Raw genomic sequence first — 22458 nt, 5'->3', positions numbered from 1 at the left:
ATTCAAAGAAAACTGAATAAAAGGGAAAGAAAGCTGAGAGAAAGAAAGGAAGGAAGGAAGAATAAAATGATTATAGTGCTGAGAGCTAAATTAGGAGTAGCTAGGAGTAGAATATGGAGGATAGGCTTGAGAAAAATCACTTACACGTACAATTGAAAAGATGAAAAATCTGGAAGACAAAATTAAGGTGTGTCATTTTTCCAAAAACAACCAAAAAAGTGAAACAGAAATGATAGGTAAATATATAGTATGAGAAAATTTACTAGAATAAAGGAGAAAACCTTGATTTTATATATAAAATGGATAACTAATAAGGGCTGTAACACAGGGAATTCTACTCAGTACTCTGTAATGATCTATGTGGGGAAAGAATCATAAAAAAAAACCAAAACTGCGGATGTCTGTGTATGTATCACTGATTCACTTTGCTGTGCATGTGAAATTAGCACAACATTGTAAACCAACTGTACTCCAATAAAAAAAATTTTTTTAAGTAACCCATATTTGCAGTACTTTTTATTGGCTACTATTTGGCGTATTTTGAAAGTAGTTTTTTCTCCTTATTTAAAAGTTGACGGTGCTTTGATTAAAAAAAAAAAAGCTTTATTTTTTTGTTCTTATTTTAGGATAAGGAGAGTTTATCTTCTGTTATCACTGACCTCAGCATAATAATGGAGCCCACTGAATATTCAGAATTAAGTCAATTTGTGTCTAGGTAAGGTATTTACTTTTTTTTATAAAGATATTTCTTTCAGATTACAATTTTAAGTTTACTTATTCTTTTTGTTGATAAGTAAATATCAAAATACTTCTGAAAGCATAACACCATTTTTGGTCCTACTGTGTAGGCACTGTGCTAAGGGGGAGCATGACATCTGTTAGCAGCTGACAGGAGGGCAGAGTGACTGGGGGTGTGGGATAAGATGCAGTTAGCAATGTCTGTAAGGTCCACATTATGGATTTTGGACCTTGACCATAGTCCTATGACAAATGTAAAGGTACAGAAAGATTTTAAACAGAGCCTAAGGGAGGCAAAATTTTCACATCTGGGAAAAAATTGTTCTTGATGTTGCAGGGAGAAGGGATTTAAGGGGTGCAAAATTGGATGCAGGAGGATCGGTGACTAGCCCATTAAAACAGTGCAGGGAAACAGAAATTTGTAGTTTGGACTAGACTAATGGTGGTTGAGGTAGAGGACTGGGTAGATGGGGTATATTTAGGAAGCACCTTGAATAGGCGTGATGTTGGTTGAAAAAGAGGGGTCAGGAGTCACTGACAAATGATAATTCCTTGATGATGGTGATTGCATTTGTTGAGACAGGAAAAGTGGCAAGAAGAGCATGTCAAATGAGATTGTGACTTCAGTTTAGACATGTTGAACATAAGTGCCTTTGAAACACTAAAGTAAAAATAAGAAGTAGGCAGCTAAGAAGAGATGTAAGTAGTAGATATAAACACTGGGATTTTCTACCAGTGGGTAAAGTTAAAACTTTGAGCAAGAATGAAATTGCCTGTGGAGAGAATGTAGAAAATAGGGAAAGGATTGAAACTGAACCTTGAAGAATTCTAAAATGTATGTTGAATGGATTTGAAGGATCCTGCAAAGGATTTAGAAAACTGAAAGATGGGAGGGCAAACCAGGAATTTATTGTTGACCTTTGACAGTTGGATTGACAATTTTTCTTACACATCTTTAAAGAAATCTTTCCAATGTCTACTGGAGTACATAGGTTGTGAAAAGAAGTCTGCTATATTGTTTTTGTGTGTGCATGCATTTTTTGGGCTGCTTTCATATCTTTCTATTAATTTTTTTTGACAGTTTGTGCTATTTCTAGAGAGTGTTTATGTGAACATTTCTAACTATATCTTTTGAGATACTTTTTCTGTCCTGTTCTCTTTCTTCTTCTCCAACTCTGATTACTTATATGTTAAAACATTTGGTGTATTACGTTATGTTCAAGTTCTGAAGTCCAGTCTGCAATGAGCTCACTGAAGGGATTTGTCATCTCTAAAGTACTTTTTTAAAAAATTTCTAGTGTTTTAATTTGATTCTTAATTTTTTTCTTTGCTTAAATTCCCCATTTTTGATGAATATTATCTAGCTTTCTTACTAGATCTTTTAATTTATTAATCATAGTTATTTTTTTCTTTAATGCTTTATTATGGAAATTTTCAAATATAGGTTCCTACTGCTTTCCAAAAATAGAGCATTCCTATGAAACCTTTTGTAAGCCAAAATAATGTAAAGCAAAGAAGCTGTTACCTCTGGACAGTTTTTGCTAATAGATGTGCAGAATAAGTCAAGATATAGCACAGATAGTCACAGACACAGTTCAAAGTTTGATGCTGAGATGCTGAGTGTGGTTTCTGGGGAAGGAGCTTAGTGGTACCAGTCTTGCTGCTCAGGGTGCATGTTGGCTTACTGCAAAACAAACCCTGAATGCTATTCTTACTTTTCACCTTTTTTTGTAAAAGTGAAGATTCTTTCAGATTTCTTTTGATTATCAAGAAGAGGTAATAATGTAAATCTTTGGTAGAGGTAAAGTGGTGTGAGGCTTCCTTGCTGGCTCAGTGTAAACAATCTGCCTACCAAAGCAGAAACATGGGTTCTGGTTTGGGAAAATCCCACATGCTGTGTAGCAGCTAAGCTCATTCACCACAACTATTGAGCGTGTGCTCTGGGGCCCAGGAATCACACCTACTGAAGCCCATGTGTTCTAGAGCCCGTACTCCACAAGAGAAGCCATTGCAATGAGAAGACTACACACTGCAATGAAGAGTAGCCCTTGATCCCTGCAACTAGAGAAAAGCCTTCATAGCAAGGAAGACCAAGCACAGCCATAAATAAATGACAAGTGAAAGTGAAAGTCGACCACATGGACTATACAGTCCATGGAATTCTCTAGGCCAAAATACTGGAGTGCGTAGCCATTCCCTTTTCCAGGGGATCTTCCTGACCCAGGAATTGATCCAGTGTCTCCTGCATTGCAGGCAGATTCTTTACCAATTGAGCTACCAGGGAAGCCCCATGATTAAATAAATAATTGAAAAATAAAAAGTAAAGTGGATTCACTCAAACTTTTGAGAAGTGGAGGGATACATGGATCTATAAAAATAATATTATAATTAACCTGCAGCTACCCATTAGGCACTTTCAGCAATTATAAATATTTTGTGACTCTTATTTCATCTTTCTTACATGGAGTTTAGAAATAATTATAGACTCACAAGAAGTTGCAGTAAAAACCATATATAAGGAAGATTCTATATACCCTCATCCAGCCTCTGAGAGTGGTAGCATCTTGTATAATTGTAGTATACTATCAAAACCAGAACATTGATATTAGTAAAATTCAGAGAGCTTTTACAGATTTAGATTTATTCATATATAAATTCATAATGTTATACAGTCATCATCACCATGCATCTCCATGACTCTCTTCATCTTGTAAAATTGAAACTCCATACCCATTAAGCCATAGCTCCCCATTTCCTTCTTTGCCCAACTCCTAGCAGCCACTGTTCTTATTCTGTCTCTGTGATTTTAAATCATAGTTATTTTAAAGCCTATATCTAATATTATCAACACTTGAGTCATCTTTGAGTTCAATTCTGGTGACTACAGAACTATTACTGTTAGTTACCATTAACTAATAGTAATAATATTGCTATTACTTGTTACTGTTGTCACTGTGAACTATTGTCTACAATAGTTCATCTTTTCTTGAATTTCTGTGTCTCAATTTTTTATTGACTGATGTACATCAGTAAATGTCCATCTGTTGATGGACATTTCAATAGAGACTGAAACAAATAGTATTTATGCCCAGAAATGGGCACATTTCTCTCTTTTTTTTTTTTTTTTTTATTAGTTGGAGGCTAATTACTTCACAACATTTCAGTGGGTTTTGTCATACATTGATATGAATCAGCCATAGATTTACACGTATTCCCCATCCCAATCTCCCCTCCCACCTCCCTCTCCACCCGATTCCCCTGGGTCTTCCCAGTGCACCAGGCCCGAGCACTTGTCTCATGCATCCCACCTGGGCTGGTGATCTGTTTCACCATAGATAGTATACATGCTGTTCTTTTGAAATATCCCACCCTCACCTTCTCCCACAGAGTTCAAAAGTCTGTTCTGTATTTCTGTGTCTCTTTTTCTGTTTTGCATATAGGGTTATCGTTGCCATCTTTCTAAATTCCATATATATGTGTTAGTATGCTGTAATGTTCTTTATCTTTCTGGCTTACTTCACTCTGTATAAGGGGCTCCAGTTTCATCCATCTCATTAGGACTGATTCAAATGAATTCTTTTTAACGGCTGAGTAATATTCCGTGGTGTATATGTACCACAGCTTCCTTATCCATTCATCTGCTGATGGGCATCTAGGTTGCTTCCATGTCCTGGCTATTATAAACAGGGGCACATTTCTCTTATCAGGCTATTAGTATGGGGTTTAATTCAAGATAGTCAGCAGTTGAGCTGGTTTGGGGTTTTTATTTCTTTTATTAACTTTAGTCACTAAAGATTTCAAATTCTTCCAACAGTGAATTCAAACTCAAACTCAACTTCAAATTTAGTTCTTCCTTATGTTTGGAATAGAGTTTAGGGAGCTGGAAGGTTTTCATCATTGTCCTAGCTTCACTCTCAACTTTTAGTAATTCCTTCAATAACCTCAGATATGCAGATGATGCCACCCTTATGGCAGAAAGTGAAGAGGAACTAAAAAGCCTCTTGATGAAAGTGAAGGAGGAGAGTGAAAAAGTTGGCTTAAAGCTCGACATTCAGAAAACTAAGATCATGGCATCTGGTCCCATCACCTCATGGGAAATAGATGGGGAGACAGTGGAAACAGTGTCAGACTTTATTTTTTTGGGCTCCAAAATCACTGCAGATGGTGACTGCAGCCATGAAATTAAAAGACGCTTACTCCTTGGAAGGAAAGTTATGACCAACTTAGATAGCATATTAAAAGGCAGAGACATTACTTTGCCAACAAGGGTCCGTCTAGTCAAGGCTATGGTTTTTCCAGTGGTCACGTATGGATGTGAGAGTTGGACTGTGAAGAAAGCTGAGCACCGAAAAATTGATGCTTTTGAACTGTGGTGTTGGAGAAGACTCTTGAGAGTCCCTTGGACTGCAAGGAGATCCAACCAGTCCATCTTGAAGGAGATAAGTCCTGGGTGTTCATTGGAAGGACTGATGTTGAAGCTGAAACTCCAATACTTTGGCCACCTGATGCGAAGAGCTGACTCATTTGAAAAAACCCTGATGTTGGGAGGGATTGCGGGCAGGAGGAAAAGGGGACGACAGAGGATGAGATGGCTGGATGGCATCACCAACTCGATGGGCATGAGTTTGAGTAAACTCTGGGAGTTGATGATGGACAGGGAGCCCTGGCATGCTGCGATTCATGGGGTCACAAAGAGTCGGACATGACTGAGCCACTGGACTGAACTGCACTGATACATCTGTATCTCAGAGGGGAATGTTTCTCCCTGCATTTGACACTCTCCAGCAGTAGGTGTTGATGCTTGTTACTTGGTGCTAGCCTCATGGTGGGAACAAAGGGAGATCTATGTTCCATGGTTCATCCTTAATATTGGACAGATCCTATGGACCTGCACCTTGGAGATTGAGAACACCAGTTTTCCTTGCTGTTTCCAGTGCAGCCAAACTCAGCCTGAGTCTAGGGTTGATCTTGGATTGGAGAGAGTTCCTTGTCCTTCCCACCCACTCCTGTGGTGACAGGATTATGCTTGGTTTTAGTGTAGGATCCTGCACCCAAAAGGTTTTGTACCCCTCCCATGGAACAGTGGTATTTAATTTCTGTCCTCCTTTACAAAGCACTGGATCTTTCTCTCTGTAACCTGAGCATTTTCTTCCCTTCCCCCAGGGTCAAGTGGGTATGACTTTCATTCCTCTGTTGGAAAAAAGGGATTTTATTCTTGCATTGCTTTCCTGCTGCTTCTTTAGCGATTTAGAGTTTTTGCTTCCTACCAGAGAAAAGTTCTGGCTTCATTTTGAACCCCAGCAGCAGCTGATCACGTGCTTGTGCCTGTGCCACTGAGGAGAGCTCTTGCTGGGCTCCTGCCATGGTCTTTCTGGTGGAGTTCTTTCGTGCCTGGGGTTCCCATCTGTTCCAAAATGACATCCACCCCACAATTGTCCTTTGAGAATTCACAGAAATTTTAGCTAATTTCTTGTTACCCACTTCTATGGTGGCTGCTTCCCTCCCCTGTGTTTAACCAAGGGTGAATAGTATGTGTGTCCTGTTTTCTCCTTTGAGGAAGAAAAATATTAATTTATTTGGTTGCCTTGTGATTCAGATCTTTGATGGGCTCAAAAAGGTTATGATTTTATAGATTATTCAGATTTCCATGATTGTGGCCCTCTCTGCAAATTTTTACATTTTTGGTAGAAGTGGAACTGCTTCTTAATTTTCTCTGATTCTCAATCTAGAATTTGGGACATACTATCTTTTTATCTTCTGTATCCATCTTACTCTTTATATTTTCTGTCTCTTCATAACTCTGTGCTTATTTCTGATTGTTCCTCAGATGTGTATTTTCGTTCAGTAATTATTTCTTCATTTTCTGACTAACCTCTTTTCAAAAGCAATTTATTGGAATGTAGTTGATTTACAATACTAGGCTCCTCTGTCCGTGGGAATCTCCAGGCAAGAATATTAGAGTGGGTTACCATGCCCTCCTCCAGGGAATCTTCCTGACTCAAGGATCAAACCCACATCTCTTACATTTCCTGCATTGGCAGATAGGTTCTTTACCACTAGTATCACCTGGGAAGCCCATTTTATATATAGTAGTGTGTATGTCAATCCCAGTTTCCCATAATCTGCTCTTAAACCCGTGTCCATTGAGTCTTTTTTTTAAATTGAAATATAGTTGATTTACAGTGTTGAGCCAATCTCTGCTGTCCAGCACAGTGACTCATTATACGCATATATACATTCTTTTTATATTCTTTTCCATTATGGTTTATCATGGGGTATTGTATATAGTTCTCTGAGCTGTGCATCCCTTGTCCTCTGCATCTACTAACCAACTCCTAGTCCATTCCTTTCCCTCCCCTCTCCCACCTGGCAACTGCAAGTCCGTTCTTTATGTTTGTGAGTCTGTTTCTGTTTTGTAAATAGGTTCTTTTGTGCCATATTTTAGTTCCCACATATAAGTGATATCGTGTGGTATTTGTCTTTCTCATTCTGACTTACTACACTTAGTATTATGATAATCTCTAGTTGCATCCATATTGCTGCAAATGGCATTATTTCATAATTTTTTGTGGCTGAGTAGTACTCCCTTGTATATGTATATCACATCTTTCTCCATTCATCTGTTGATTGGTGTTTACATTGTTTCCATGTTTTGCTATTGTCAGTAGTGCTGCTGTGAGCATAGTGTGCATGTGTCTTTTTTTTTTTTAAGATGCATTCTCATTTATTTATTTTTGGCTGTGCTGTGTCCTCATTGCTGTGTGGGCTTTTCTAGTTGTGGCATGCCAGTCAATTCTCTAGTTGTGGTGTGCGAGCTTCTCATTATGGTGGCCTCTCTTGATGTGGAGCACAGACTCTAGAGTGTGCCAACTTTGGCAGTTTTGGCTCTCCCATTCTAGTGCACAGGCTCAATAGTTGTGGCACACAGGCTTAGCTGCTCCGCGGCATGTGGGATCTTCCCAGGTAAGGGATCAAACCCATGTCTCCTGCACTGGCAGGCAGATTCTTGACCACTGAGCCTCCAGGGAAACTCCCATGTGTCTTTTTTAATTATAGTTTTGTCCAGGTATATGCTTAGGAATGGGATTGCTGGATCATATGGTAATTCTATTTTTAGTTTTCTGAGGAACCTCCATGCTGTTTGCCACAGTGGCCGTACCAACTTATATTGTCACCAACAGTGTAAGAAGGTTCCCTTTTCTCCATACCCTCTCTAAGATTTGTTATTTGTATTAGTGATGGCAATACTGTCTGTTGTGAGATGGTACCTCTTTTAATTTTGATTTGCATTTCTCTAATAATTGATGATGTTTGAGCATCTCTTCATACTCATTTATCCATGTTGTTGTTTAGTCACTAAGTCATGTCTGACTCTTTTGCAGCTCTGTAGCCCACCAGGTTCCTCTGTCCATATTCTTGCTGGATTTCCCAGGAAGAATACTGGAGTGGGTTGCCATTTCATTCTCCAGGGGATCTTGCCAGACCCAGGGATTGAACCCATGTCTCCTGCAGTGACAGACGGATTCTTTACCACTGGGCCACCAGGAAAGCTCTTTGCTTATCCATTGAGTCTATAATTTCACTGACAGTACTTGTCATTTGTAAAAGTTCTATGTGTCTGATTTTCAAATTTTCTTATCTATTTTAAAAATAATCTCTTTTTAATGATTGTTTTTCCATGTAATTATTCTAGGTGATCTCCTCACATGTGTATTCCAGTAAAGGAGATAATTATTGTTTCAAATTGTCTCATCAGATATTAAAGCCGTCCACTCATTAATCTTTTAACCTCACTGTCAGGACCAGTCATTCCTCAAAGTTCTCTGTGTGACTTCTTTCATAATTTTTCTCTTTTCTCTTCTTTCTTCCCTTTCTTCCTTTTCTGTCTTTCCTTTCTTCCTCTCCTTTTTGCTTCCTTCCTTCTTTCTTCCCTCCCTCCCTCTCTCCGTCCTTCCCTCCTTTTTTCTCTTCTTTCATAATTTTTTTAGTACATTTCAATTATCATACAACAAAATTGACTTTCTGTCATAGAAGTCTTGTCAATTTAGCACAAATGTAAATTCATAAAACTGCCACTATAATCGGAATAAGTAACAATTCCATAATACTAAAAAACTCTCAGGGAGAGGAGACAAGATGGCGGAGGAGTAGGACGGGGAGACCACTTTCTCTCCTACAAATTCATCAAAAGAATAACTGAACGCAGAGCAAACTTCGCAAAACAACTTCTGATCGCTAGCTGAGGTCATCAGGTGCCCAGAAAAGCAGCCCATTGTCTTCGAAAGAAGGTAGGACAAAATATAAAAGATAAAAAGTGAGACAAAAGAGCTAAGGATGGAGATCCGTCCCGGGAAGGGAGTCTTAGGCGGCATTGCTTGGGGTAGGGTCCGGGCCTGAGTGCCCTGAGGACAATCGGAGGGAGCTTCGGAGAGTTGCCAACTTGAACTGTGGGAGACCAAAAGAGAGAGTAAATTAACCGGCCCGAACACACTGCCGGCCGTTCACAGAACAAAGAGACCGAGAAAGTCCAGAGAAGAGCTCGCAGGCTGCGGACCGGCCCAGCCCCGCCGGAGGCAGGAGGCAGGGGGGAGGGGAAGGTCGCGGCGAGACACAGGGCGCAGGCACCCGACCGGCGCGGGTGGGGACTGGGGCTGGGGACGCAGAGGGCAGAAGGCGCGCGCACCCGACTGGCGCCAGCGGAAACTGAGACTGGGTCCGTGGAAGGGAGTGGGCGTGCCACACCTGGGGAGAGTGCGCCCACCAAGCCCCTGGCTGCCTGGACCGCTCTGACGGGGAAGGCACAGAGAGCAGGCGCAGCTTTTCGTTCCGCGCTTTTGTGGAACACCCGAGGGCTGGAACCTCGCGCAGCGCGGGGCGCGCTCCACATAGAACAGCCGGGAGCCTGAGCAGCGCAGACGGAGAGGGCAGCGTCGGCCCCTCCCGGCAGCGCCAGCCCGTCCCCGCGTTGCAAGCCCGTCACCACAGCGACAGCCCCTCCCGGCAGCGCCAGCCCGTCGCCGCGACGCCAGCCCGTCCCCACAGCGCCGGCCCCGCCCTGCAGAGCCAGCCCCTCCCCGCAGAGCGACGGAACTAGCTACCTGAATAAGAGTCCACCTCCGCCCGCCTCTGTCAGGGCGGAAATGAGGCTCTGAAGAGACCGGCAAACAGAAGCCAAAGAAATAAAGGGAACCGCTTCAGAAGGGACTGGTGCAACAGATTAAAATCCCTGTAGAAAACACCGACTACACCAGAAGGGGCCTGTAGATATCGAGAAGTGTAAGCTGGAACGAGGAGCTATCTGAAACTGAACCGAACCCACACTGACCGCAACAGCTCCAGAGAAACTCCTAGATATAATTTTACTTTTTTCTTTTTTTTTTTTTCTTTTTTTCTTTTTTCTCTTTTATTTTCCTTTAAAATTCCCTATTACTCCCCCATTACTCCTTAACTTTCATTTCCATAGATTTTTATGATTTTTTTAATTAGGGGAAAAAAAAAATTTTTTTTTTCTTTCTTTTTTTTTCTTTCCTTTTTATGTTCTATTTTCTGTTTTATTTTTTCTCTTATTTCTTTTAAAGTCCTCTAGTACTCCTCTACTACTCCTTAATTTTCATTTTCAATACACTATAACCTTACAAAAAAAAAAAAGAGAAGCCCTATTTTTAAACTGAAGATTATTCTCTCCCAATCTTGACTCTCTGTTTTCTACCTCAGAACACCTCTATTTCCTCCTTTCCCCTTCTCTTCCCAATCCAATTCTGTGAATCTTTGTAGGTGACTGGGCTACGGAGAACACTCTGGGAACAGACAGCTGCGTAGATCTGTCTCTCTCCTCTTGAGTCCCCCTTTTGCTCCTCCTGCTCATCTCTATCTCCCTCCTCCCTCTCCTCTTCTTCATGTAACTCTGTGAACCTCTCTGGGTGTCCCTAACGGGGGAGAATCTTTTCGCCGTTAACCTAGAAGTTTCCTTATCAGTGCTGTATCGTTGGAGAAGTCCTGAGACTACAGGAAGAATAAAACTGAAATCCAGAGGCAGGAGACTTAAGCCCAAAACCTGAGAACACCAGAAAACTCCTGACTACATGGAACTTTAAGTAATAAGTGAAATAAGTAAAAATTATTACAGAAATGCAAATCAAAACCACAATGAGGTACCATTACACGCCAGTCAGGATGGCTGCTATCCAAAAGTCTACAAGCAATAAATGCTGGAGAGGGTGTGGAGAAAAGGGAACCCTCTTACACTGTTGGTGGGAATGCAAACTAGTACAGCCGCTATGGAGAACAGTGTGGATATTTCTTAAAAAACTGGAAATGGAACTGCCATATGACCCAGCAATCCCACTTCTGGGCATACACACTGAGGAAACCAGATCTGAAAGGGACACGTGCACCCCAATGTTCATCGCAGCACTGTTTATAATAGCCAGGACATGGAAGCAACCTAGATGCCCATCAGCAGATGAATGGATAAGGAAGCTGTGGTACATATACACCACGGAATATTACTCAGCCGTTAAAAAGAATTCATTTGAATCAGTTCTAATGAGATGGATGAAACTGGAGCCCCTTATACAGAGTGAAGTAAGCCAGAAAGATAAAGAACATTACAGCATACTAACACATATATATGGAATTTAGAAAGATGGTAACGATAACCCTATATGCAAAACAGAAAAAGAGACACAGAAATACAGAACAGACTTTTGAACTCTGTGGGAGAAGGTGAGGGTGGGATGTTTCGAAAGAACAGCATGTACATTATCTATGGTGAAACAGATCACCAGCCCAGGTGGGATGCATGAGACAAGTGCTCGGGCCTGGTGCACTGGGAAGACCCAGGGGAATCGGGTGGAGAGGGAGGTGGGAGGGGAGATTGGGATGGGGAATACGTGTAAATCTATGGCTGATTCATGTCAATGTATGACAAAACCAAAAAAAAAAATAAAAATAAAGGAAATTAGGTTAGAAAGCAAAAAAAAATTAAAAATAAAAAAATAAAAAACTCTCATGCTCACTTTTTTAGATATGCCCATTACTCCCCCTTATAGGCATTATCTTTGGTATGTTCTTCATCAGTAGAATTTAGCCTTTTCCAGGTGGAATCACATGGTATGTAAACTTTCAAGACTAGTTTATTTCACTCAAGCTAATTCCGTTGAGATTAATTCATATTTTTGTGTGTATCAATAGCTTTTTCTTTTTATTACTGAGTAGTATTGTATTACATGCATATTCCACAGTTTGTTTATCCATTTACTCACTGAAGGACATTTAGATTGTTTCTAGATTTTTGCTATTATAAATACAGATGCTCTAAACGTTTGTGTGAAGGGTTTTGTGTGAGTGTAAGTTTTCATTCTTCTTAGGCAGAGATGGGCAAACTTTGATTCACAGATCATTTGCTTATTCTTTTTTAAGAGTCAGGTCAATTATAATTTATTTGGCTGTGCAGCATGCAGGATCTTAGTTCCACAACCAGAGGTCAGACCTGTGCCCCCTGCACTGGAAGTGTGGAATCTTAACCACTGGACCACCAGGGAGGTCCCCAGCTACCTGTTTTTATAAGAGAAGTTTTATTGAAACGCAGTCATGTCCATTTCTTAAGTATTGTCTGTAGTTACTTTCATTGTAAAATATCAGAGTGAATTAATTTTACAGTGTTATAATACAGACCACATTGTCTGAAAACTTGATGTATTTACTATCTGATGTTTTAAGGAAAGTTTACTGATCTCTGCTCTAGGATGAATACTTGGGAGTTGGACTGTTGTGTCATGTGATAAGCACATGTTTTGTTTTGTTAGTTATAAGAAATTGTCAAGCTATTTTCCAGAGGCTTTTACCATTTTGCATTTCCACCAGCAACATATGAGAGTTCCTATCGCTCTGCATGGTCTCCAGGACTTGGTATGCATGTATTTTTTAATTTATCCATTCTAGTAGAAGTGTAGTAGAATCTCATGTTCCTGCACATGTTTTTTTTCTTATATTGCTTCTTTAGGTTGTTTCTCACTATTGTTTTGAGAGTTCTTTAAATACTCTGCATACCTGCATACAAGTCCTTTATCATATTTGAAATTTCTCAATATTTCTCCCATTTCCGTAGCTTGGCTTTTTATTTTCTTAACAGTATCTTTCAAAGAGCACAATATTTTGCTTTCAAGATCACAGTTTGCCTTTATTTTTTTTTTTTGCTTGTGTTTTGATATGATATCAGAAAACTTTTTGCCTAACCTCAGGTCGTGAAGGCTCTCTTCAAAATCTTTAGAAATTTTTATAATTTTACCTTTTACATTTAGATCTTTGATTTATTTCCATTTAAGGTAATTGTTGATCTGTTTGGATTGGGATCTACCCAGCAGTTTTTGTTCTCTTTGTTTTTTTCTTATATTTTTCCCTTCTGTATCTTTTCTGGGTTCTTTGAATATTTTTTAAAATTCCACTTTAATTTGACTTTTTTCTATATCTCTTACATATTATAAGTACATATATTAAAATAATATATCTAAATGTGTATTATGTGTGTATTTTATATATATGTATATATATATAACTGGTTGATGTAGGGATCACCATCTCCTTAGAATAAATATTTTACCACTTCAAATAGAAATTTTGTACTAAATAGGTCCCTTTACATTCCTATCTCTTCATATTATAGCCATCATATACTCCTACATACATTGTAACCCCATCAGATAATATTATAATTATTACTTTCTGGGTTTTAATATATTTTAACAGTCTAATATCACTATGCAGATTTTTATGATTTGGGTTGTTTTTATTTATTTCTGATATTACCAGTTTCCCTTTAGCATCATTTCCTTTTGAGTAGGTTGAGTTGGACAAATTCTTTTCATTTTCTTCCTTTTAAGAATATCATTATTATACCTTCATTTATTAAAGAGATTTGCACTAGATATTGAAATCTGAGCTGACTTCCTTCTGGCCTCCATGGTTTCTGTTGAGAAATCTGTTCTCTTTGAATCTTTGTTACTCTATATGGCATGTGTCTATTTTCCTCTAACTGATTTATGAAGTTTTCTTTTTAATTTTTAGTAGTTTGGTTATGATACATTTAAGCATGGATTTCTTTGAGTTTATCCTCTCTGGATTTTTTGAGCTTCTTGAATTTGTAAGTTTGTATCTTTTTACCTAATTTGGCAAGTTTTTAGCCACTATTTTTCCAAATATTTTTTTTCAATCAACATTCTTTCTCCGTTTCTTCTGGGTCTCTGTCAACATGAATATAAAATCTTTTGGTGTTGTCCTACATGTCCCTGTGGCTCCATTCATTTTATTTAATTTTTTCCTTCTGTATGATTAGATGGTTTCCATGTACTCACTACAATCAGGATATTAAACACTTCCATCAATGCAAAAATTCCCTTATACCCCAACCCATAGAAAAGCCTGCTCTGATCTTCATTACTACAATTTTTCATTTTATGAAATGTCAAATAAATGAAATCATGTAACCTTTTGAGATCGGCTTCTTTCCTTAGCATAATGCCTTTGAGATTCATCTATCTTTTCATTTCTGAGTAGTATTCCTTTGTATGGATGATATTTTATTTATACATTCATCTACTGGAGGACATTCAGGTTATTTCCAGTTTTGGTGATTATGAATAATACTGCTCAGTAGAGGTTTTTATGTGAATTTAAACTCTTTTTTCTAGAGTAAAAACCAGAAGTGGGGTTGCTGGGTCATATGGTAAAAATATGTTTAAATTTCTAATAAACTGCCAAATTGTTTACAAGAGTAACCATGCCATTTTGCATTCCCACAGCAGGGTATGAGAGTAACTGATAGTATTTTAGTGAATTAACTTCTGATAATCTAGACCTAGATTTGGGCACCCAAGACAGACAGGTCATGATGGAGAGTTCTGACAAAACGTGGTCCACTGGAGAAGGGAATGGCAAACCACTTCAGTATTTTTGCCTTGAGAACCCCATGAAAAGTATGAAAAGGCAAAAAGATAGGACACTGAAAGATGAACTCCCCAGGTCAGTAGGTGCCCGATATGCTACTGGAGATCAGTGGAGAAATAACTCCAGAAAGAATGAACAAACAGAGTCAAAGCAAAAACAACACCCAGTTGTGAATGTGACTGGTGATGGAAGTACAGTCCGATGCTGTAAAGAACAATATTGCATAGGAACCTGGAATGTTAGGTCCATGAATCAAGGAAATATGGAAGTGGTCAAACAGGAGATGGCAAGAGCGAACATCAACATTTTAGGAATCAGTGAACTAAAATGGACTGAAATGGGTGAATTTAACTCAGATGACCATTATATATACTACTGTGGGCAAGAATCCCTTAGAAGAAATGGAGTAGCCATCATAGTCAACAAAAGAGTCCTAAATGCAGTACTTGGTTGCAGTGTCAAAAATGACAGAATGATCTCTGTCCATTTCCAACACAAACCATTCACTATCACAGTAATCCAAGTCTGTGCCCTGACCAGTAATACTAAAAAAGCTGAAGTTGAACAGTTCTATGAAGACCTGCAAGACCTTCTAGAACTAACACCCAAAAAAGATGTCCTTTTCATTATAGGAGACTGGAATGCAAAAGTAGAAAGTCAAGAAATACCTGGAGTAACAGGCAGATTTGGCCTTGGAGTAAAGAATGAAGCAGGGCAAAGCCGAACAGAGTTTTGCCAAGAGAACACACTGGTCATAGCAAACACCCTTTTCCAACAACACAAGATAAAACTCTGCACATGGACATCACTAGATGGTCAATACCGAAATTGGATTGATTATATTCTTTGCAGCCAAAGATGCACTATACAGTCAGCAAAAACAAGACATGGAGCTGACTATGGCTCAGTTCATGTACTCCTTATTGCCAAATTCAGACTTAAATTGAAAAAACTAGGGAAAACCACTAGACCATTCAGTGATTTGACCTAAATCAAATCCCTTACGACTATACAGTGGAAGTGACAAATAGATTCAAGGGATTAGATCTGATGGACAGAGTGCCTGAAAAACTATGGACAGAGGTTTATGACGTTGTACAGGAGGCAGTGATCAAGACAATCCCCGAGAAAAAAAATGCAAAAAGGCGAAATATTTGTCTAAGGAGGCCTTACAAATGGCTATGAAAAGAAGAGAAGCGAAAGGCAAAGTAGAAAAGGAAAGATATACCCATCTGAATGCAAAGTTCCAAAGAATAGCAAGGAGAGATAAGAAAGCTTTCCTCAGTGATCAGTTCAAAGAAACAGAGGAAAACAATAGAATGGGAAAGACTAGAGATCTCTTCAAGAAAATTAGAGATACCAAGTGAACACTTCATGCAAAGATGAGCACAATAAAGGACAGAAATGGTATGGACCTAACAGAAGCAGAAGATATTAAGAAGAGGTGGCAAGAATATACAGGAAAACTATGCAAAAAAAGATCTTCATTACACAGATAAACACGATGGTGTGATCACTCACCTAGAGCCAGACATCCTGAAATGCAAAGTCAAGAGGGCCTTATGAAGCATCACTATCAACAAAGCTAGTGGCGGTGATGAAATTCCAGTTGAGTTACTTCAAATCCTAAAAGATGATGCTGTGAAAGCGCCACACTCAATATGCCCACAAATTTGGAAAACTCAGTGGCCACAGGACTGGAAAAGATCAGTTTTCGTTCCAATCCCAAAGAAAGGCAATGCCAAAGAATGCTCAAACTGCCACACAATTGCACTCATCTCACACATTAGCAAAGTAATGCTCAAAATTCTCCAAGCCAGGCTTACGCAATAGATGAACCATGAACTTCAAGCTGGATTTGGAAAAGGCAGAGGAACCAGAAATCAAATTGCCAACATCCACTGGATCATCAAAAAAGCAAGGTTGTTCCAGAAAAACAGCTGCTTCTACTTCATTGACTTGCCAAAGCCTTTGACTGTGTGGATCACAGCAAACTGTGAAAAATTCTTCAAGAGATGGGAATACGAGACCACCTTACCTGCCTCCTGAGAAATCTGGATGCGGATCAAGAAGCAACAGTTAGAACTGGACATGGAACAACAGATTGGTTCCAAATAGGAAAAGGAGTACATTAAGGCTACATATTGTTACCCTGCTTATCATGAGAAATGTGGGACTGGATGAAGCACAAGCTGGAATCAAGAATGCCAGGAGAAATATCGATATGCAGAGGACACCACCCTTATGGCAGAAAGCGAAGAACTAAAGAGCCTCTTGAGATGAAAGTGAAAGAAGAGAGTGAAGAAGTTGGCTTAAAACTCAACATTCAGAAAACTAAGATCCTGGCATCTGGTCCCATGACTTCATGTCAAATAGTGGGGAAACAGTGGAAACAGTGACAGACTTTATTTGTTGGGGCTCCAAAATCACTGCAGATGGTGACTGCAGCCATGAAATTAAAAGACGCTTGCTCCTTGGAAGGAAAGTTATGACCAACCTAGACAGCTTATTAAAAAGCAGAGACATTACTTTGCCAGCAAATGTCCCTGTAGTCAAAGCTGTGGTTTTTCCAGTAGTCCTGTATGGATGTCAGAGTTGGACTAGAAAGAAAGCTGAGCACCAAAGAATTGATGCTTTTGAACAGTGGTATTGGAGAAGACTCTTGAGATTCCCTTGGACAGCAAGGAGATTCAACCAGTCCATCCTAAAGAAAATCAGTCCTGAATATTCCTTAGAAGGACTGATGCTGAAGCTGAAACTCCAATAGTTTGGCCAGCTGTTGCGACAAACTGACTCATTTGAAAAGACCCTGATGCTGGAAAAGATTGAAGGCGAGAGGAGAAGGGGACGAAAGAGGATGAGATGATTAAATGGCATCACCGACTCAATGCACATGAGTTTGAGTAAGCTCCAGGAGTTGGTGATGGACAGGGAGGCCTGGTGTGCTGGAGTTCATGGGGTCACAAAGAGTCAGACACGACTGAGTGACTGAACTGATTTCTAGGATTCTTTTTTTTAAGTTTAAAATTTTTATTCCAAATTTCTCGTTGTGCTTACTTTATCCTTGCTTGAGAAAGAGACATTTGGAGTTACTTTACTTTTTTGACTATTGTAGTTGCAATTGAAATGCACCACTGCCAACATTTAGTGAAGGAAGTCCATAACATCTGTTTTACATTTAGTGAAGTTTGAACTGTGCTTGGGAAAAATAGATAAATTGCAATAATTCCTACGGCTATAAGAGCCAACACATGCATGCTCTCTTTGTCTCTCTCTCTCTCACCCACACACACACTTTCTAAAATAGTATACTATGGAGATATAAAATGGGATTGAGGAAATTGTGACTTAATCCACTTTAAATACAGTTCTTTTTAAAAAGTTATGTAACAAAACTATCTTTTTCTCTCTTTCTTGAGTATCGTGTGTGTGTTTAAACTTTTATATTTTATTTCTTGGCTCACTCCAACATCACATGATTGAGCACTTATTCTTTGCTCCCTTGCTTGATGAAGATCAAAATGTCTTATCAGTTTGGCCTTGTAAGCTCTAATGAAATAACTACCGCTTTTTATAGGTTTCCCTGATGGTTCAGTGATAAAGAATCCGCCTGCCAATGCAAGAGATTCAAGAGACTCAAGTTTAATCCCTGGGTCAGGACGATCCCCTGGAGAAGGGAAGGGCAACCCACTCCAGTATTCTTGCCTGGACATTGCCATGGAGAGAGGAGCCTGGCGGGCTTCAGTCCATGGGGTCACCAAAGAGTCAGACCTGACTTCGTGACTAAACAACAACAACTGCTGTTTATAAGCGTTTGTTCTTTGGAGAGTAATTTCATCTCTCAGACATTAGAAAATTATTAATAATATTATTTTTATTGTCTTCCCGAGATATTTCAACTACATAAGGTAACTTTTACCACTCTACTTAGATTTAATTCTTCACCACTACAAGTACTGTCTGGAAATACTTATAGCCATATAGATCTCTTTCTCTCTCTTCGTGTTATAGATTTTATATGAATTACATTCATATTATGCACTGAAAACCCTATCAGAAAACATTATAGTTTTTTACTTTCAACCATGATATATAACTTAAAGAACTAAAAAGTGGTAGATTGTTATATTTAACCAGGTTTTTACCTTTTCTTTTGTTCTCTTAGGTACTTTGGTGTGCAATGTAAGAATAGAGATGTTCTCTTCTGTACTCATAGTGCAGTGAATGACTCTGTAAACTGACTGTTGAGGTCCTTTAACGGACTGGAACATGGTGGTCTGGAGTCGACGATAAGAAAGTAAAAGAGAGAGAGAAAGAGGCTGATATTCCTTGGCTTACGCAAAAAACCAATAAAGCTCTTGACACAGAGCTTGCACTGCTTCACGTAGGCACCAGGTGCCCTCTCGAGGGGGTGAAGGCTGAGAAAGTGAACTCAGCAGGCTTCCGCGCTCCAAAGAATTAGCCAGAGAGAGAGAGAGAGAGGAAGGAAAGACATGGGGATCCAAGCTCTGATGGAGCAAAGGCGTTTTATTCAACATAGTGTGGGTATATATACTGTCTTACAAGGTAGCTATTTTCAGCAAAGATAAAAATTAAAAGTCCAGACTTACAAATTATCAAGGAAACATAAGGCAATCCATATCAAAGAGAGAGGGTTGTTAATAATCACTTTTACCGGTTGGTTCATAAAAAGGAAGAGGGTCGTAAATAGTTACTTATCACCATGTGGAGAAGCTAATGAAGGAAATGCATGCATTCCTCAGCCCCGGGAATAGCGTGCCACTGCTCTAAATTCCTGAATATTCAGGAATTAATAAGCAACAGAGGATTCATGACAGATCCAAGACAGCACACAGGAAGCCTCCTGTTAAATGCTTCCTGACAACTGACGTTTTTAAAAATAATTTCTGCTCTTTGTATTTATTTATTTGTCTGCATCAGGGCTTAGTTGTGGCACACAGGATCTCTGTTTCTTCACGTGGGAGCTTCTGTTGTGGCACACAGACTCTCTAGTTGTGGCATGCAGGCTCCATAGTTGCAGTGCAGGAGTGCCAGAGTGTCTGCGGGCTTGGCTGCTCCATGGCATGTGGGATCTTAATTTCCCAACCAGGGATCGAACCCACATCCTCTGCATTGCAAGGTGAGTTCTTAACAACTGGACCACCAGGGAAGTCCTCATAAACTGACATTGATATCATACTTTTATCTATTCTGCCATCCATATTTCAGTTTAGTTTGTTGATCTAATTATGTCCTCTCTTCTGTTTTCTTTTCCTCTGCAGTACATGATCCAGTCTAGGGTCAAGTATTGCATTTAGTTGTCATGTCTTATAGATTTCTTTAATCTGGAGCAATTTAAGAGCACTTTATGACTTTGCCATCTTTACAAAATACAAGTCTTTCACCTCCCCCCAGTCCTGCCACATATAGAATGTTTTTAATTTTATCTTGAATTTTTTTCTCATCAATTGCTCTTATGTATTCTTAGACAAAATACTGTATAGGTGATGTTTTGTCTTTTTCAGATATCTGTTACTCATAGGTGATGTTAATTTTAATCATCAGCCAAACTGTTACTCGATTCTCCACTATATCATCACTGTTGTTTTTTTGTTTTTTTTTGCCTCACAACTAATAGGCAGTCTATAGGGAGACACTTTATGACCATGCAGATGCTACTCTTCATTAAAATTTCTGCCTATGTTTAGCACCACCTGGTGGTTCTTATCTGATCTGCTCTTTACTATGATGATTGCAAACTGATGATTTTTCAACTCCAGCACTTCACTTTACATTTCTCAATAGACATTAGACCTTGCTTAAGAAATAAATCTCCCTTCACCCTGTGTATGTGTACATATGTTTATATATCTATTTATTATAGATATTTTATCATTATTTTTATTTTTCTTAAAGATGTATAATTCCTTACTCCTATATTTTTGAACACTTCCTTACATTTTGGCATTAAAAGACTTTCCAATCTTAAAATATATGTCTCTGCCCCAGAATGAAAATTTAAAAATAAGTGAATACATGCGTGTTGAATGTGTATTATGTACTTTGTACTGTATTAGTCTCTCATTATACAATTGAACAGTATTAGATAGTGATAAGTGGTATCAGGGATAATAAACCCATGCCCTCCTCCAAGTAATCTTCCCAACCCAGGGATTGAACCCAGGTGTCCTGCATCGCAGGCAGATTCTTTACTGTCTGAGCCACCAAGGAAGCCAATAATAATATAATTGAACAATATTAGATAGCAATAAATGGTATCAGGGAAAATAAAGTGGGATGGGAAATAGGGAATATACATGATAAGTGAGAGCTATTCACTTTCAAATAACGTGGTCATGGACGGCCTTTTTTAGAAGGTGCTGTTTTTGTTGTTCAGTTGCTTCGTCATGTCCAGCTCTTTGTGATCCCATGGACTGCAGCATACCAGGCTTCCCTGTTCACCATCTCTCGGAGTTTGCTCAAACTCATGTCCGGTGATGCCATCCAGCCATCTCATCCTCTGTCATCTCTTTCTCCTCCTGCCTTCAATCTTTCCCAGCATCAAGGTCTTTTCTAATGAGTTGGCTCTTAGCATCAGGTGGCCAAATTATTGGAGCTTCAGCATCAGTCCTTCCAATGAATATTCAGGGCTGATTTCCTTTAGGATTGACTGGTTTGATCTCCTTGCAGTTCAAGGACTCTCAAGAGTCTTCTCCAACACCACAGTTTCAAAGCAGCAATTCTTTTACAAGGTGACATATGAGTAAATCAGGGAGCTAACCTTGCCTTATTGTACCTTGCTGGTTATCAACTCTAGGTACGCTCTAAAAATGAATCATATGTTGCCTTGTATTATAATCACTTAATGTGTATATATATGTTATCTTTAGTTTACAAATATGTGATAACAAGGACAGTGTACCAGTATATAACAGATTTCGTTGGTTTTAAACTAATGACTAACACCTCTGAATTAGGAAAAATATTTAAACTCTGTGGAGCTCTTTCTTTATCTGCAAAATGAAGGAACTGGATAAAATTATTTGCAAGCTTCTGCCCCATTCCAGAAGTTTATATGAAGGATAACAAATCAAAGAATAAAAATATTTCTGGGAAATAATGGAACTTACTGGAGTTGGAATAATAGAACTATGAGAAGAACATCCTTAAGCTATTAATAGGTCTCTTGTTTACAGCATGGAGTGATTGCCAGTATTTGGGGAATGCTTCTCAGCAAAACTGAATCTACAGTTTTGTATTCCTCTGGGCCACCCACTCTACATGGAATTACTTCGTCTTACAGATCGCCTATTGTTTGATATTACTTATGGCATAGATTCCTAAACTCCTTCAGTAAGAATATGTGCCCACCACAATTTTCAATACACTCAACTGATCTAGTTACAGAGACTCTTTGAGAATGAAATCTATGTGCCAGATGCCTTCTTCAGTTTTTTGCTGTTGGTTTTGAAAAACAAAAACATAAAAAGTTCTAACTGGAAGAGATTTAGCACAGAACTACTCAGATTAATCATTTTACAGGTAAGCTGAATGATAATTACACAAGCATGCTCTTTTTTCATATGCCTGAGACAATTTTAGTTCATTTTCCAAGAATCAATTCAATTAATCCCCATGCTGACTTCCACAAGCTACTTGCTCTATGGAGTTACTTACTATTCCAAGTTTTAGTAAGTTCACCAAGATTACTTTAAAAGTAGCTTCCAAAAAAAAAAAAAGTAGCTTCAGTGATCAATTTTTACTCAGTGATCAAGT

The 22458-nt window shown here is 39.0% G+C and overlaps 1 protein-coding gene across 1 annotated transcript in view; it reads left to right on the top strand.

Moving 5' to 3' along the window:
- Window positions 1-22458, top strand: part of CENPP (centromere protein P) — a 229252-nt gene that overhangs the window by 34928 nt on the left and 171866 nt on the right. The window contains exon 4 of the mRNA XM_061163641.1: window positions 627-715. Within this exon, the coding sequence (XP_061019624.1) occupies window positions 627-715 (89 nt within the window). The remainder of the gene's footprint in view (window positions 1-626; window positions 716-22458) is intronic.

Source organism: Dama dama, chromosome 16 (genome assembly GCF_033118175.1).
Source record: "Dama dama isolate Ldn47 chromosome 16, ASM3311817v1, whole genome shotgun sequence".
Lineage (NCBI taxonomy): Eukaryota > Metazoa > Chordata > Mammalia > Artiodactyla > Cervidae > Dama > Dama dama.
The sequence above is the reverse complement of the archived record's forward strand: the minus strand, read 5'-3'. Positions and strand labels throughout refer to the sequence as shown.